Raw genomic sequence first — 18,966 nt, 5'->3', positions numbered from 1 at the left:
TTTATATCTTTTTAATATTGTTAAAAGATGACTGAAGTCATGCCCAGCTGTCATGGAAGCTGCAGAACTGATTTTAGGAGTCTAGCTGAGTAATGAAAGATGCTGTCACTCACTGGATAGCATGTCACCTGCACTTCCTAGTGGAGATAAAACACTGGGTGAATTTTTTTTTTTCTGGCAGAATTTCTTTTTCCTATAAAATAGAGCCTAAGTAGATTTGAGCACTTCTGCTGACAATGTGACATCTATACGAGCACTTAGGTGACGTAGGTATGCTACCACAGTGTATATCTGAAAAACATGTGTCTGACAAATCCAGGTGAAAATACAAGGTAAAACTGAAGGTACTCCTCTGCCTATGGGTGCATTAAGCATATTACTGGCACTCCAGATCATATTGATTTAGTGCTATGTCAGTGCAGCTGTAGGAGGAGAAGAAATTTGGTACCTGTAGCAGACAGAATTTGATCATTTCAATTCTTTTAACTGTATGCTAGTGTGACTTTATTTTAAGGTTTTGCCAATAGTTTATTTCTGTGCACTTCTGTTTTTGTAGGTTGAACAGGTAATTTCAGATAAAATATACCTGGTATTAAATTGTTTACAAGCACAGTCATTTCTTATGTCATTTGCATCTAACCTTTTATTATTATAAGAAGTTTTATTGAATGAGTTTTAAAAAATATCAGGGTTCTCTCTTGAAACTGCAAAGCCTTTTATTACACACTGGCTTTGTTGAGGAAAACTATTCCAGGGCCTTAGTAGGAATATTCATGGGAATATGATGGGAATTCCCACTTAGCTCAGCCTGTTCATTTAACAACCTGGTCATTAGTATTTGCTGCAGGGCACTTCCAGTATTTACTGGAAAAGTATTGCATTCCACTTTTGCTTAACAAGACAATCTATAGTCTCAGTTTCATTTCATAAAGTAGTTACCAGTAATCCTTAATCCTTCTCTGCCTGTGATCCAATTTGAATTTGTGTTTATTGAAAATATTTTGCTACATTTGTATTTCTTGTTCCAAGTGGTATTTCACCAGTATTAATACTTTTTTGTAGAGTTCTTTCCTGGTTTTGCTTGTTACTTCTCCCCTCGGATAGCTTGGCAGCTGTGAACAAAGCAAATCTCTCATACTTGATATACTGTAGGGGTATGATTGTTGACCTGTGCATCCAGTTTTCTCTTTATGGCCTTTTGTATTAACGTTCATTATGCAAGAAAAACTGTATTTTACATTTTAAAATTTGAGCCGACTATCCCCTATGTCCTGAAAGGGATCCATCTGTCTGCTGCCTTACATTTGTTGTCACAATTTGTAAGCATGCTATGAAGTGTGCATAATCAATTACCTAAAGTATTAAATTCAAGTCCAAACTTGAGTTCAGTAATTCATGAGCATTATTAGAATCTTCCCTTCAACCTTGTAATTCCCATTCTAATACAATCCAGCTTTTCTCCTTCTACAGCCAGTTCTTTTACACCTTAGATGCTTGTATTAATCTCCACATTGTTGGAACTATCTTGTACGACACCCTGCGGAGGTATGCTCAGCTTCAGGTTAAATGTAGTGCAGTTCCTTTGTTGAGGAAACCACAAAAATCCAGTATCATTTCTCATGCTGTGATTGATCCCTTTTTCATTTGTCTCTGGTTTAATTATTCCTCAATTGGCCGAACCACACATCCTGCCTTGAAAAATGTGTAGTGCTGCAAGTGGAGAAGTTCTCGTTATTTTTCCTTTGTATTTTATTTGAAATGAAATAAAGTACTAATGTGACTGTCTTGTGAGAACTGATTCCATATAGAAATTGCACATGTGATTCTCTTTTTTCCCACCTGTTCAGGAAGAATATAGTGTACAGTATGGGATAAAAGAGAAGTGTGAGCCTTAGCATCATGGCAACATTACCTTGTATGGAAGAGAAGTATATCCTAGCTGGCATCATTCTTTTTAAAAAACTGCATTAAGTTTTTCCATAGCGAAAAACCAAATGTCCTGTTTGGTGAATTTTTTTTCACCAGTCCTTAATTCTGGTTTGTTTTAAAGGAAAGTAAATAACTGTAAATCATTTGATTAACATTTGGTATTATAATAAATTGCACAGTAAGTATTTCTTTTGAGACCTGGTTTCAGATGTAACTTTCATCACAAGTGAGTCTTATAATTTAGTTTTCTTTGTAGCTCAGTCACTTAACTCAGCATTGCTGTTGTTTTAAGAATGCCAAGTTAAAAATATATTTGATTACATTGTTTGATATGTGTTCAGTCCTAGTTACACTGTCCCTGACTTCTCCTGTTCCCACATTTTAAAAAGTACTAAAATTTTCACTCTCTAAAATGAGAGTTTAACTGCAGTGATGGTTGTTCCTAGAAACAATGGTTTTAGATAGGCTTTTATGTATTTAGTTATGTGGTAAAAAACTTAAAAGATTCCTTTGTTTTATTAGGAGTCCACATCTCCAGTTGTTTCACCTCAGCAATCCCCACCAACCTCTCCACATACATGGAGGAAGCACAACCGCCATCCCAGCGGAGGGAATAATGAGCGACCTCTTGCTGGACCTGGGCCTTTTTGGGCTCCATTTAGTGAAGTACAACCAGGTATAAATGTCTTGTTATGCTTCAGAGGTAACCCAAAGTTGTGGAATTCTTAAATAAGTATAATAAATGAGCTTAGGACAATTTATCTTTGTGTTTTCCAGTCGTGGAAATTTTCTTGCAGATTCAAGTGTCGGTGTTGATAGCAGCACTGTAGAATCTGTGGTCTTGCGTATGGCAGATCCATTTATTAGTGTCACATGGGAAATGCTAAGGGTTTGGAGGGGGGCAGAGAGAGTGTTTAAGTTTTCCAGTGGAAAGTTTTTAAAAACAAAACTGATAATCCTGTTGAAATTGTGCAGAAGCTCTCAGTATACCTGAAAATGCGAGGACCTCAAGGGAAAGCAGCGGATAATACATTTTTTGCTTGAATTTTATTTCTGGTAGATTAGCTGGATTGCCAGAACAATTAATTTGATTTCTTGAAAGTTTATGTAAACATCTGAAGCTTCTGCATTTCCAATCTATCAAGGTAGAATCACTTGTTTCAGTGAAGCTTTTCATCCTTTAATGCTCTTGATTTAACATGAAGACCCTCCCTGTTATTGTATCACTGTACTCAGATTTAAAAGCTTTCCCCCTTAATATGTTCTACTTGAAAAAGTTCTGTTTGCTTTTCTGATACCTGGTAGTCTTAATATATTTGGGGGCAATTGTAATTCAGGTTTTGATTTTGATGGTACTGCTAAATAATATGTTGCATTTGTAGGCTGTGGTTTGAGATTGAGCTGTGATTGCTTGGTTTATTTCAGTTATGATATTACAAAATTGGTCTGTTACCTTTTAATTAATGTCATTCTGTAATTCTAAGCATCCATGGAGGAAGAGGGATTCTATTAGAATTGGTTGGATAAGGAAATAAACCTTTAGAAGTGAAGTGGGTTGTATGCAGAGGTTTATGCCAGTATCCTGAATGTTGTTTGCTAGTAAGTCCCAGTCAATTTACAATTAAAAAAAACCAAACCAAAACAAAAAACAATTACTCTGCTCATTGCTTATATAATCCCTGCTAAGCGTTCAGTCCAAGCACTGTCAGCACGCAAATTTTCAAAATATTTTCTCCTATAGTTCAGTTGACTTGTGTTTCTGTAAAGCTGAAATACAAGTATGTCTGATTTCTAACTTGTGAAGTTTTTCTAACTTAAAAAGTCTCAGACTCCAGGACAGTATGCAAACCCTTCCTAATGTTGAAAAGTTCAATATTGTTATCTTAAAAATGAGATTGTAATACCATGTTAATATTTCAGTTTGGTAATGGTTTCCCTGTGATGTTTAATGGGTAAATTTTTCAGAAGTTGTCTGAGCATATTTCTAAACTAGCTCTGTATTCCCTGATTTTATATTCTATACATACTGGAACACTTTTCATAGTTTTCAAGTAATTTGAGGATGCTATTATACAAGGATTGTCTATTCTGGCAATGCTAAAGATAAAGTGGTTTTTCATGTATTACTGTAGGAAAAGTTGTCTGTGTAATTTACTGTGGATGATCCTTTTGCACTGCAGATGATTAATTATTGCTTTGAATTTCAGCTGTTGTAGACAGTTCATAGTTTACCCCCTGCCTCCCCCACCTCAATCATTTTAAGGACAGTGTTTATAGAAAAATGAATGTTCTCGTGATATTTAGATAGAATCAGGTAGACTGTTCATTAGTTTTTTTACGATCAGTACTACAAGCTCATCTTGATTCCAGTGCAAGATGTTTTTGAGAAACCAAGTGAAGTGTTATAGTTTCAGCAGGGCTGTGCCATTTCACTTGTGATCCAAGCAAAATGAGAACCCAGGTCTCTCTGCTCGTGCTTTACTTTATTCTCAAACATTATTTCACATAATGAGGTTGTCAACTGCAATCATGGAACCTCAAGTGTGAAAATGTTTCTGGTGGGTCAGATAATAAACAGCATGTTGCTTAAACCAGAAGAGCAAAGTCAAATCTAATTTTTTTGTTGGAGAAAGATGTATTTAAACAGGAAGATTCTGACTTACGCATAGTAAATGTTCCTTTGCATCCTCATACTCCCACTATGAACAAAGTTAAACAGTGCTTTCTCTATTGAATTGGACTATAGAATAATTATTAGATAATAACTCAGTTGTTGATTTTAAAAATCTTACACTTTGTCTTGCATTAGAAATCTAAAGCATAACTTATAGCCGTAGTTATCACTTTCTTGGAAGAAAAGGAAGAAAACCTGTTCTCATCTCAACAGAGCAAAAGAAATTGGATTTTACAGTTTTTTGTCAGTGTGTTGTCCAGTAATTCAGTTAGGACAGTGTTAATGCTCTGAATGTATATTCCTGGTTTCTGAGGCACTGTCACACTGGTTTCTGAGGCACTGTCACACTAGCTCAGTGTGCTTACAAATATGAAATCAGAAGCCAAGGCTTGTTACCATCGCTCTTCAAGAATTTTTTTAGAGAGAGCCCCAAAGGATGCATTTGTTTTACTTCAATATCAGGAATTAAAATTCAGTCACAGACATTGATTACCTGTGTAGCATATTTATAGTTAGCTCAGGTCTCATGCTGAAATGTCAGAGTCAAGTCTGTTAAAACCTGAGTCTCTCAAGTCTTTCAGGTGCCTTTGTAATTTTTTAACAGCTTTGCCCTTGTTCTGACTTGCTTCTCCAGTCCAGAGAAGTCTTCACAGAGTAATCCAGTGGATGACTGAATGCCCTATAGGAAAGAGAATTGTACATGAGGTGTGAACTTCCTGTTCCTATAGTTACAAGAGAGCGAAAACTAGAAGTCCATACTTTTACCTTTTCATCTCATTTCGCACTACAGCTCCAACTGCTAGAATGTTGCTGATGTTGACAAATTTGGGGGAAAGAAACCTTCCCTACTTCAAATGATAGCTGACTGGCATGTCATAATATGGAAATTATTTTTTATTACCTTGTGGTCTGTTGGGCCTGGAAGCAAAGCAGAATATTTATGTTGGTAGTATCCAAATAATGATCTAAAACAAATTTTAAAAATCTGAGATCTTCTGTTCTGTCTTAGGATATTTGTTAGCTTTCTTTGGCATGACAGAGTTTTGGGTTGATACCTGAGTATGTATGAGAAATGGCAGCCCTAAGCCACACTTTTTCCTTTTCCCTTTGGGAGGGATTTTGTAGGAGTTTGTGAACACTTCAGGGACAGAAGTGGAACAAATGTACTGTGCTAACAGTTCCCTTGTGTATTCAGGGCCCTAAGATATTTACTGGGCTTGCAGGGGACTGAACAGTCCTTTGTCCCCTAGTTAATGCTTCAATAACTGATGATAACTGGCCTTGTTACAAGCTATGGAATACTCTTACCTGGCCATAAGAGCTCTACTGCATTTTATCTTATTGTCAGAATTGTATTCAGCTTCTGGTTTTGTTTCACAACAGATGGATGATATAAAGAAACCTCTTCTTAGTTTACAGAGTTAGTTGAAAATTTAGTTCTAGTAAACCCATATTTGTCTAGTTATTGAAAAGTATTTGTTAACTGGATAGAACATTTCTTAAATTTCCATTTGTATCTCAAAGTAAAGGGAATAGCTTTTATTCCACAGGATATCATTTTCCATTAACTTATCAATGTGTTGGTAAGAAAACACAGAGAAAAATATAGAGCAGCTAGAGGAATTTCTTAGGTCTTCTTACTGAACATAGAGCATTAGACTTCACCAGCTTGTTCAAATCTGATAATTTGTCTTGGACTTATTCTCCATTTAAAGTGGTGTTGCAGGTGTTCTCACTGATGAAGATGCACAGAGACCAGAGAAGGTTTTCTTCATTGGGTTGCAAATCATAAAATAAAAATAGACTGATGGCTCTGAGTCTTCTTTGTGACCCAGTTTTCCTCCAATTTCTCTTCCACCTCTCTGTTTCTGATCTGGTTTTGTCAAATTGAGTTATTGGCTGGTGGCAGTCCATAAGGATAAGCGTAGATCCAGGTCCCCATGGTTACTAATAATCTTTCTCCAGTGTTCTCCAGCCATCCCATCCTGTGTCCTAAAACACTGCACTGTAGAGGAAATAACAGTAAAGCAAGAATGTTCTTGCTTTTGAACAAGGGAGAACATACAGTTCTTGCAATACCTCTAAAGTACTCTGAAGGTATCAGTTTGGTGCTACTGGCATTTCCTTTGCTGTCAAAGTACTGCCTTGGGACAGATCTTGTGCCAAGTGGGGTATGAATTGTACCAAGATCTGTTGTTGAGACAAGTGAAGAAGGAGTAAACATATATAAGGTTAATGGTAATAATGTCAGTGCCTGAGAGGCAGAGAAGGGGAGAGTCAGTGTATCAAAAATAAAATTTCAGTGTTGCATATCAAAAGGACTAATGGGAAGGTCTTGTCTACCTCTGACTGTCTGTTAGTCCTGAAAGAGACAAAGTGGAAAGAAACTGAGCTTTTCTCTTGAGTTTCTTTCTAATGTTTGAGAGTTCCGTGAACTGCTGAAGAAGAACCTCAAAGCAAATAAAGCATTATCAGATGCCTTACCTTTATTCTCTGCACTTTTAGATAAAGTCACTAGAAGCTCCAGGCCACATCAGGAGCTTTCAAAAGTGGAGGACAAATTTCAGACAAAATGAGTAGTTAATAATGCCTCTTCATCATATTAAAACTAACTTAGAAAAAATTCTCCACAAAAAAATAATTTGATTAAATTTTCCTCCTGCAAATACTGCTTTTTACTCAATGTAATGCAAGATTAAATGTGTTCTGCACAATTATAACTACGGTATGTAGGAAAAGAGCAAAGATAAACCAGTTGTAAGCATTTTTCTTATTACTTTTCATTTACGGAATGAAAGAGTAATTGCATGTTGCCAGGTATTAGATAGCAGTGTTGTATACTAACAATTATACTGTCACTTAAGATTTTAGTCTTCAACGTGCCTCACAGATTCTCAGATTTCCTTCATCCTGTTTACTGCAGTGTAGTGTCATAAAGCCTTCGAGAACCTGAAACTGTTGATGTTTGTCAGCTTCATAAATTAATTACCTCTATATGAATGCACTTGTCATAGCAGGTTTTTTTAGTCGACATCATGACAAGAAATTCTTGGTGTTTATTGCTTTGAATGAAATCTTCCTAGCAGGATTAAATTTATGACATTAGTGTCCGGTTTCTTGTTGTATGAAGGGCTTACAGAAACTCACAAGAACCTGACCTGTCTTTTAAAAGGAAATCTGTTTCTGCATACAAGGCAAAAAATCTTATCTAAGTATGACTTTATTTGTATGTATGACATATTTCAAGAGAAGGCATTTAGTTGTGCAAGAAGAGTAGATTAATCAGTTTCACAAATGTTGTTTAGATTTAAGGAGTTCAGCATTTCTTTCAGGAATTGAGGAGTAGAATGGAGTCCTGGGATTCTTCCAGACTTGTTCTGAATGGTTTGTTTTCTCTCTCATCTGACTTCTCTAAATTTTTAATTTGCAACTGCAATTTTAAAGAATTTTGATGGTTTTGTATGTAGAGCAGCAGATGGCCATATCTTTCTTTAGTTGCTTCACCGTTATTTTAATATTAAGATATTGAACATTGGCACTCCTTCAGAAGTAGATTATAGCTCAACCGTTGTGTTCCAGATAGTTAATAGATAGCAGATATCAGCATTCTATATGGATGCTTTTTATTATGCTTGGCCTGTTTTTAAGCAACTGATTTAAGTTAGTGTAGAAATGATGTAGAGGAGAAGGATTGTCTGTGCCAAACCCCCGATTCTTAAAAGGAATTTCCAAGACTTTGTTCTTTGAATGGCAAACTAAAATGTAAAAAAAGAAGAAAGATTAATGTTGATAATGAACGCTAGTATCATATGCCACTTTTAAATAGTATTTGTCCGTAGAAATTACTTATTCAATTAAATTACTTATTTCAATTAAATGAAAATGTGGAGTGTTTATTAACTCATTCAAAACCCATTAAATGGTTAAAATCCAATTTACATTTTACATGTGTTGCATGCAATAAGCTCATTCCTCAGCTGTCTTTTTAGTGCAGATTGAAGCTAACATAATGTAAAAATCTACAGGAGTGAGATGTCAGGAAGTGAACTTTGTCACCTTGGTGCACTTTGGTTTTCATTTTTCTCTTCATTCTATAGTATATCTCCCATCAGGGAGATATTCCCATATCCAGCTCTTTCTCAGTTTTCAAGGTTATCTTTTGAAAAGGAAATGTTTCTTCTAATTTCAGGCTCATCTACTTCTAGCGATCCCATATGGTCTGGCCATTCACCACCACCCCATCAAGAAAATTGGGTCAGTTTTGCAGATACCCCACCAACCAGTGCTCTTTTAGCCATGCATCCTGCTTCTGTCCAGGTGTGACACTTTATTGGTATTTGATTTGCCTCATTCAGATTGATGTTGCAGTCCTTGGGGTTTTTTTTCTTTCATAATTTTCATTGCAGATGTTTACTGTGTATCTGTGCTGTAGTCTATTCAGTGCTATTTGCCCAACAGATACTTGTTTCATTGAGTTGCCTTAATTTGGAATGATTAAATGAAAGCTACTAATTTTAAAAATGTCAACAATGTTTTATGACTTTAAAACATTTGTATTTAGCTTTTTATGCATATGTGCCATACTTTTTTTTTCTGCTTACATACCTGCGGTCATTCCATATTGTATAAGTGTGCAAAAATACCCTGTCGTTATCCTGGAGATGCCATCTGCCGATGGTTTCCTGCAGTTTTTAAACTACTGTGAGTTTTAAGTATGCTTTGTATTTTGAAGGCAAAAAGTTGAGAATTCATAGAAGCATTTTAGGTAGATAATACTGAGGAAAAATATTTCATTTCAGGACCAGACAACAGTACGAACTGTAGCATCAGCTACAACAGCAAATGAAATTCGTAGGCAATCAAGTAGTTATGATGATCCCTGGAAAATAACTGATGAACAAAGGCAGTATTATGTTAATCAGTTTAAAACCATTCAACCTGATCTAAATGGATTTATACCAGGTAAGTTATTCTTTACAAAATATAGTTGTGGGTGCATCGATCCTTTTACAAAGACTTTGTTTTGTACTTAGGCTTGCATACTATTTTGAAGGAAATTCTGAATTTTGCTGATAATATTCTGCTATAGTTCAGTGTAATTCAAGAGAGACTAGAAACTAATTTGCCTTTTTCCTTCATTTAACCCTAGTAATCAGTACCATTTTTCCCAGAACCTTTGCTAAAATAACTCATCACCTTTACAGTAGGTCTGAGTCTTGTAATGATTTCACTTGCCTTAAATACTAAGAATGATTGTTGCAATTTTTTAGGATCTGCAGCTAAAGAATTTTTCACTAAGTCAAAACTACCTATTCTTGAACTTTCTCATATTTGGTAAGTGTGATGATTATTTAAAACTATTATTAATGATAAATGTTTAGAAGGATGACAGCTATCTGATAGACATCTAATAATTAGTTAGATTACTAGAAAGTGTTAAGTAAAATTTCACTGCTACCATAGTATGTTCAGTCCTGCTCATGTTTTTGCCAGTATTACTTTAGTGGGTTTTAATGGGACTGGGGCTGGTACTATTTACAAGATACTTTGAGAAAACTGTAAACTCTTCAGAGTTAGAAGCAATTTATTTGAGGTTTTTATTGTTAAAAATGCATTTAAATTTAAATAATTATTTGCTTATCTGTATTTTTGTTTGTTTGTTTGTTTGTTTGTTTATTCATTTATATCTAAGTAAATTTAAATGAAATGTATGCATTCACGTTTTTAAATACAGTTTGTGGTACATGATGACAAATTCAGCTTTGAGTTTGTGCAAATCTTCTCTTTCATTGTATTCTGGAATTTGTACTGCATCATTGCATGCTATCATGCATGGCTTACCTTGGCAGGTGCTATCTTTCAGTGTAATGATTTCTATGTCAGGTATGTTCCCATTTGAAATAAATGATGTTGCCTCAGCATTGTAATTTCAGTAGAAATATATATATACTTTGCCAAAAATCTGAGGCCAATAGTGCTGTCCTAAATGCATTAAAACCTGGGAGAGATAAAAGTGACTTTAAATGATCTGTAAGCTGTTACTAATGACGGTTCATCATCTTGAAGAGCAAAGCATGTAGCGCTCATGTGAAGTGTTTAGTAGCATAAAGTGAACTATAAACTTTGCTCATCCAACTAGCAAAATGGAAGCCTGTCTTTTGGAAGTAAAATAACCTTTAGAAATTTTATTTATGCTAAGTTTTCCTTCTTAGGGAACTGTCAGATTTTGATAAAGATGGTGCACTGACATTGGACGAGTTCTGTGCTGCATTTCATCTGGTAGTTGCTAGGAAGAATGGGTATGATTTGCCAGAAAAGTTACCTGAAAGTTTAATGCCCAAACTGATTGATTTGGAAGACTCAACCGGTAAGATATGAGTTCAGCACAAATGTCAGTATTTTAAAATTACGGTCTAATTGTTACAGCACATACTCGTTTGTATGAGCAGAAAGCATTTGTCAATATGAACCAAACCATTGTCCAATTTTTAGAAGTCTTATTGCTTAAAGCTAATTTCAGCATGTACATATTTCTGTACAAGGCAGTTATTTAGGAGCAGTATCCAAACACTGTTACATTTGGAAATAATGCCCTTGTGCTTTAAAGCGTAAGGAAAACAAAATTGTCACTGTGTGAATTTTATTCGTGACCAGTTACTGTATTTCAATTTCCCAATCCACCTATACTTTAGACTTGCTTTCAAATAAGTATGCTTTCTGTTCACCTTCATTTGTGAAAATATGGCATGAATTTCTAAGTATCAAAGGTGCTTGAAAAATATTCCCAGATTCAATGCTAAGGGCTGGATAGGTGCTTACAAATGCAGGATCAGTACCACAGACTTTTTTTGAAATTCACCTCTTGACTTGAAGGCAGATTTATCCTTCACTGTGTTGGCACCTAGTTGTTCTGTGCATTGCCCTTTACCTTTTGGTACTCACAGAAAAACTACCGAATGTAAAAGTTCTGCTTGCTAATATGTGCCAAAAACTCAGTTCCATAACTGAAAAACAAACTACTGTTCCATGTTAAAGTGATGTTTAAAAACAGGATGTCTGTAGCCATCTTATTTTTTCTATTTTAAAATAGATAAAGGAAACTGAGCATTTTAAAGCTGCTTTAGATTACTTTTAAACAACCAGTCTTTGCTTGGAAAGTCAGGTTATATTCTGAGTGCACACGTACTATGAATTGCTAGAATTTTATTTATTTTCACTGGATGCTTCAAGGGGACTCTCTGTCAACCTACAAACACAGTATGAAGACTTTAATCTCAAAATTATTGATGAGTTCTTAAACTAGATGCTGTGTTTCTTACTATCTCTGCTTTAATAATGAATCCATTTTCTGTGGGAGTAGGTTGGCTCTTCAAAGAGCTGCTGCTGAAGTGTTTTCAGTATGAGTAAGCATTTTGCTACGATGAAGACACTCACAAGAAATAGCTGCAGTTAATTGGGCTAATACCCAGCAGACGTCTAAAACTTTCCCATTCTCCCCATTTTTGTGTTAAAGTGGTGATCAAGCAAAAATCTTGGTAGGAAGTGAAATAACATTTATTTGTATAAACTGTTGTTATTAAAAAAAAATCCACCAAAAAGCCCCCAAAAACACAACACCCAACAACTATATTTGTCTTGGTCTTCTGTTGCTGTCATTGGTAGTAGATTCCAGCTAAAATTTTGGAAACTTTATGCATCAGACACTAAACCATAAAGTGTTGTGTGTATGTTTATTGTTCTCATTTTACAGGCAACTTTGTTAATATAAAACTTCTGACTTATTTTTGTGAGCTACTAAGAGGAAGCTGCTTTTAAAAGTTTTTCCCTCTGATATTAAAGGGAAGTTACTCTGTTTTAGTGAATGTTAAAATGTTGCCTTGCTATGTAAGCTGTGCTTAAAAAATTGAAAAATCTGTTTGATACTTTATTCTGCAGGTTTTTAGTGCTACAGTGAAATATTAAAGTTCTTGCAAACTTGTGGGGTTTTATCCCATTGGCTTTATTTATTTATTTATTTTTATTTATTTATTTGGGTCAGCAGCATTGGAAATAGCTAATCTTATTTAGCACATAACATGATTTATTGCCAAAACTTTTATGTTGAATAAAATACTTTGGATGAAGTTACTGGTGTAGCTATAGTTTTATGTTTAGGTACAACAGTCCAAATCTCCAGCATACATTTATTAATTTAAAAGTTAGTCAAAGGTTTGTCTACTGGACTTGATGAATTACAGGAGTTCATCTCAAGAACTGTAAATCAGCCTAGAAAGATGAACCAGTTAAACTTTGGTAATAAATTTAAAACGTTGTATTTCAGTAAAGCTTTCTTCCAAAATTGTCTTAGAACTAGAAACTATATAGTATCACACTAGAGTGTTTTTTTGAGTGCACTTTTTGCATGAGTAAACTTTCTCAAAGAAGGAAATGGTTGATGATCTTCTGCTGACATGCCTCAGTATGAATAATGTACAAACTGTTGAAGATGAATAGCTTGAATGTCTTTTAAACCAACGTGCAAGATGGCAAACTTTTTTTCAGAAGTATTAACGGTGCTATTATTAATCCTGTTCTTTTGTTTAAAAGTTTCCCAATAACCTTCTGCACTTCTCCTCTGCACTTGAAAAGTGCTGCTTTTTTCCATTTTGACTTCTGAACTAGTGGCCAGCTGAAGGAGGAGTAACAGAGGGCTTCTTGCACCCTCTGGCTGTGTTCAGACAGGAATGGAAGAAGTCCTATGATCTTCTCTGTCAGCCTCTCCCTCATCAGCCCCTGTGAATCCAGTATGTGACCAGCTGCAGGTGCTCCAAACCTGTTTGAGAAATGGTCTTGCTTTACATCTGGTTTCATAACCAGAGATACGTATTTCTCTCACGTGGCACAGACTTACCATATAATTGAACATTTGTGTAGCTGGTCCTTTTTCTAGTGCAGCAGTACATCTCTACAGAATTGTAATTCCTTCAAACTCAATTTTATCTCACTTAGTAAAAGCTAGCAACCTTTACAAAAGTTGAAAAGCAAGTTTTGCTTTTCTGTGAATTTTTGTTGGGGTTGGTGCCACAATGCCATTTCTTTGTAAGAAAAAAAAATCTGGCATGCCTTATGTCTTACACAATTACTTTAACCCTTAAAATTTTCCATAGTATGTCATATGTATGTTTTGTGTAGGTATTTGCAGAATTCTTTGAATTACAGGTAGCTATGTAATAATTTTCATTATTACATAATCATTTTCAGCCTTGTCTTTTGACTTTGTGTTTAACACTGGAAGTTAGTTCAGTTACGTAGAATACCATCAGTGAAATGAGAATTTTGACTTTTTTAACTTAATAGGAATTTTTTATTCTTATTACACTTTAGAGCAGTTAACATCCACTATGTGTTTCCAAAATATTGCCACTGGCATATTTTGGACTTAGTATATTATTTTGTTTACAATGTGTAAACACATGCATGTCAACTTGACTACTTGGTGACATTGACACCTCAATGTAACCTATTTTTATTGCTTTCCCTAAAGGAAAACAAGATGTTAGGTGCTGGGTGTAATTTTGGAAACATGGAAACAGCCTCATATGTGGCTCTTTAAAGGAAGTTTACATGACCTTTGAAACTCTGATGAGTTACTGGCTTCTGTGTGTGGTTTTTTTCATATTAGTAACGCCTCAGTTGCCCCTGACCTCAAGGTGTCACAATTAATTTCTCTTTGGACTTCAGTGGTTTGGCTGCGCCTTTTGCTGTCCCTGGCAGCTCTTTGGAGACAGTAATGGGGTATTACTTTTCAGAGGTACAGGTGATCACCACTGACTATTCAAGTGTTTTCACAGTTTGACATTGGATTTTTTATTAGCTTCTTCTGAATAAAAATTAGCAGGCAGAATATGACTTGTCTTAGCAGAAGACAAGGCTGCAGAGTTCAGCTCTTCATCAAACAAGTTAATTTTATAAATTTCAAACAAATTTTGGTACTACATACTCTTGTGGCAGTCACCTTCAATCACATACCCATGAGCAGTCCTTTTTAATGGTAATTTAATTAAATCTTTGTTGTTGTTGTTTTGGGGAGGGTTTTGTTTAGTATTTTGTCTTGTTTAGATTTTTAATTCTGTGGACTGCTGACCTCGTGTTACTCTGTCTGGTTACTTTTCAGGATTTTTTTCAATTGTTCCTGTTACTTACATGCTGTACAGTTGTGATCTGAACTTTAAGGTTTTTTGAGGCTCTTAATGCCTAGCTTTAGCTTGTGTTGTGATATCTAGAGTAGGAGACATTGTAAGCAGGATTTTACTCTGTTAGACAGAATGTTTGATCTGCTGTTCAGATTTACTTCAGAAGAAAACTAAACAATGCCAAAGGACAGTTGCAATTTGACAGCTACTAGACTTACTCAATTTGCAAAATGTGAGTGGAAACACCACTGGTTTAGCAAGAAGGCTTGAAACTAATATTTTTGGGACTAATCTACAGGAGTGGTTTTTTTAATCTGTTGTCATATTTTCTTGGTTTTGCATTGAGATACTGGTTTTGCTCTGACCTTTCATACAAGGAAGTATTTTAATCTGTAAGATGAAATGCTCGGTGCAGGATATGATGTAATAAATGCTAGCATGGAAGTTTTCTTATACTGTAAGAAAAACTGTTTAATTCTATACGTAATCAAAGTCTGGAAAAGCTACTTAAAGGCTAAGTACTGGGAGGATAGCATGGTACAGAGTAATCTTCAAAGTCTGATTTTCAGAAGCATCATTTAAATAAGAGTAGTACATGATAAACCGTGTATTTAATTTAACGAGAATTCTTGGGTTTTTTGGGGTTTTTGTCTGCTGCTAAGTATTTACTTGAAAAATATGAAAAGAAAGGGTACTTTGTACTTTCCATGAGATGTAAGCTACTCTTCTAAAAATGAACTGAATGCAATGTATGATTTTTGTTCATAGTGATTCCTGTCATTTCAGAAGTTGGGGAACAGACTGGTGAGGTAGGTTACTCCAGCTCTCCAGCAGAAGCGCCTCCAAGCAAGTCTCCATCAATGCCATCCCTAAACCAGACCTGGCCAGAATTGAATCAGAGCAGTGAGGTTAGCACTTTTATCTAAGACTTATTTCACTGCCAGTCAATAAGTACATTGTGTATGCATCCATAATTTGTCATAAGTGAATTGCTGATCACAAATCATGAAGTAGTTAGCAGGACAATAGACACAAGAAGATTCTGTGTTAAAATGCAAAGAAAAAAAAAGTTTTCATTCTGATTTTTCTATCTCATTGTGAGATATTATTTAAAATTTTGCCATTAATGGTGATTAAGCTTTATATTAATCACAAAATTTATCTTGTAGCGTGTTTTGGAAAAGTTGAATTAATTCCTGATTTTTTTCCTTTAGGGAATGTTTTTGGTTGGAGTTTTTTTGTTATTTCTGAAGAACTTTTTTAGAAAACACTTTTGCTAAACTACAGAATAATTTTCTGACAGATCTGGACATTGAGACTTACTTATGGAGGTGATTTTATCCTGAAGTATCACCAATAACATAGAGAAGTCATGACCCTGTTTCAGAAGCAGAGATTCAGAATTGAATCTGAAGCCAGACATTGGCTAAATTTATTTAAATCTTGAATTTTTACTGTTTTGTACTTCTGCCTCATCGTTCTTAAGGATGTATATTTGCTACATAAGCAGTCTTCTGCAGTGGAGCTGTATTTTTTCATAATTTGAAAGTGAAGTTGGCAAGCAGTATTTTTTATATTATTTTTCCCCACTAATGTCCCTTGCTTAAAAGGCCTGTAAGGGATTGATTCCTAGCTTTTTCTTGTTGCTCTGTTTTAACATTTTTGCCTCTGACTTAGAACAAACCAATGTTTTCAGATTCCCAAATGAATTCCTGACTACAGCCAGGAAGTATACAAAGATACTTTTCATTATGAGAGGGTGAAAAAAGGGTAAAAATAATGAAATTATTTTTGGAAAACTATTTTTGATTACCTGGGACTCAATAACAATTGAAAACTTGTTTTAACATGTAAGATAGTTCTGTCAGTAGCTGTGTATTGCCTTATATTAAAAGAGCTTTTTGTGGTTCTTTTTCATTCTTTGTTAGACTTCAAGTGTATAGAAAATTTATAGTAAAAGATTTGGACAAACCAAAGGAAAGTCAGCATGAAGCAGAAAATAAGCACATTTTTAGGATTAAAGTTAGGAGCAACCTTTCATTTCTCAGGAGAAAAGGACTTTTTTTAAAGTCTGCTGTTCATTGTAAGGGCAAATGCTAGCCTCATAGTCACATTCTTACCAAATTAAAAAAATGTTAGAAATTATTTAGTGATTCTTAGTTGTTCTATTTGGCAGAGTGACTCAGATTGCTAGTAGAAAGCTATGTTGTAAGACGGAGGTGGAGCAGATATTCATTCAGTTGTTGCTAAAAAGCTGTAAATGTCTGCATCTGTATTAAAATTTGCAGACACGTTCCCTTGTGTTTTCAATAAAGATTTAATAAGCTAATCATTTGTTAACCTGCATCGTAATTGAACGATTCCTTCAGTGTCTAATACAACTCAAACCAATTGAATGGGGTAATTCCACTAGTGGAACAAAATGAATTATAATTCTATCAGCCAGAATCCTGACTTAGGAAACTGACTATCCATTCACATAAGATAAGGTGGCTTTTTTTTTTTTTAAATCTACTAAAACTTACAAGGTTTTTAAAAGTTCTCACAGTAGCTATGCTACTGGGTACTAACTATACTAAAAAAGAGTTGAACTAAATGTTTAGTTTTTTGTTCTAACACAAAGGAATTTCTGAGTTTTCAGATGTGTTGCTGTGCATGTTTCTTTCTTCTCAGCATTTTCTTTTCAGCATGAGTCAGGCCAAAGTCCTCAAGGTTTTAATTCCATGAAAAAATTTCTGGTATTGCTGCAGGCACCAGTCTAATTGTTTCCTCTTTCTGCTTCTTATAAGTGTCATCGAAAAATGAATTGCTTGTAAAAACTCTGCATCTTTGTATTATCTGGCATTCCAGGCAGTCTCATCATGGTAGTCTCAAAGCTGTTGGTTACTCGGTTCTTTATAGCTCATAGTTGATTTATAGAATGCCAGGCCCAATTACTGGAGGCTCCCAAGTATACAGCAAAGCATCAGTTTAAAACTTCAGAATAAAGAGCACCATGAAAATCTGCCTAACTTTGGATATCCTACATGCTTCACATTCTCATCTCTTCACTCATCACTTCTTTCTCACTTAGATGTCTTTTCCATACAAGTCTTAAGGCTGAGCACTTAGTTTTCAAAGTTTAAAATAATAGAAAAGCCTACTACAAATTTTATGTTGAAAACTCTCCAGTGTCGTGCAGTTATCATACTTGCTTTAACACAGGTATGGAGATTTGCTTTTAAGTTCACAACTGTTACACCTTGTTCCAAATGTCTTGGTGTTCTGTTCATAATGGTTCAGGTTGCTGTGAGTTTTGGTTTCTAGTAATTAACCTTTTGAAAGTAATTTTAAAACATTTTTGCAATTCTACAAGCCAAACACTTCAGCTTTAGCTAGCATGAGTTTTACCCTGTCAATGCTTTGAAATTTTGCGGAGTTTGAGATGCAGTCCAGTAGATTCTTAGTATGTTAAGCTTTCTGTTAACTGGGGAATTTCTGGATGGAGCACAACAGCATATTTCCTAGAGCAGTCAGGAGGTGGTGTGATTTATCTGTCTTTGTCTAGCTAGTGTCTAGCTAGGGAGCCCAAGGACAAGTAATAAAGGTGTACCTGCAGTTTGGCTTCAGAGCAGGGCAGTAAGGTAGATTAAACATCCATCTGTAACAAATAATATTTTACCATTTATCTTAACTATAACGTAAGTGCTGTGTGCCCTATGGGATTTTTTAAAAAATTAAGAATATTTCTGTAATCAAATGGTCTGTTTGCCAGTCTCACTTGTAACTGGGAAGCCACTGGCCAAATCAAGTTTAAAAGGGTAGTGGTAGACATTAAATAAATAGTAATAGGTTTCATGAAAATGAGGAGCTGTGCAAATGCAAGAGGCCAAATCAGGAGAAAGGCTGGCAGAACTTGGCAGCTAAATTTCTGACTTAGTAAAAAGTAGCTCACTAACAAGTTAGTATAGCTCCAGACAATGCTGCCTCTTCATGAAGGGGTGGAGTGACACAGAGGTGAACTGTTTAATGCGAGTATTAAACAGGGACAGAGAAGTTGGGAATCCTTACTGAAAAGGTTTTGTTAGATTCTGTCCGTGAAGAGGGTAGTTTTCTGTGTTAAAAACACATTTAAACAAACAAACTCCTCAAACCAACAGAGAACCACAACAAAAAACAACCAGAAAGAATACCCACCCCCATAGGAATAGA

General features: G+C 35.2%; 1 protein-coding gene across 10 annotated transcripts in view; it reads left to right on the top strand.

Annotated features, from left to right (window-relative positions):
• The window catches only part of REPS1 (RALBP1 associated Eps domain containing 1), a 59,042-nt gene that overhangs the window by 22,308 nt on the left and 17,768 nt on the right, over positions 1–18,966 (top strand). For 6 of the 10 annotated variants that reach the window (XM_066178976.1, XM_066178968.1, XM_066178969.1 and 3 more), the window contains exons 4-9: positions 2,452–2,605; positions 8,793–8,920; positions 9,403–9,565; positions 9,874–9,937; positions 10,816–10,970; positions 15,544–15,683. In XM_066178976.1, the coding sequence (XP_066035073.1) occupies positions 2,452–2,605; positions 8,793–8,920; positions 9,403–9,565; positions 9,874–9,937; positions 10,816–10,970; positions 15,544–15,683 (804 nt within the window). The remainder of the gene's footprint in view (positions 1–2,451; positions 2,606–8,792; positions 8,921–9,402; positions 9,566–9,873; positions 9,938–10,815; positions 10,971–15,543; positions 15,684–18,966) is intronic. The other 4 variants (XM_066178972.1, XM_066178971.1, XM_066178975.1 and 1 more) reach the window with 2 other exon arrangements.

This window comes from Chamaea fasciata, unplaced genomic scaffold (assembly GCF_029207755.1).
Source record: "Chamaea fasciata isolate MVZ Bird 193981 ecotype frontalis unplaced genomic scaffold, bChaFas1.0.hap1 SCAF_3, whole genome shotgun sequence".
NCBI lineage: Eukaryota > Metazoa > Chordata > Aves > Passeriformes > Sylviidae > Chamaea > Chamaea fasciata.
The sequence above is the reverse complement of the archived record's forward strand: the minus strand, read 5'-3'. Positions and strand labels throughout refer to the sequence as shown.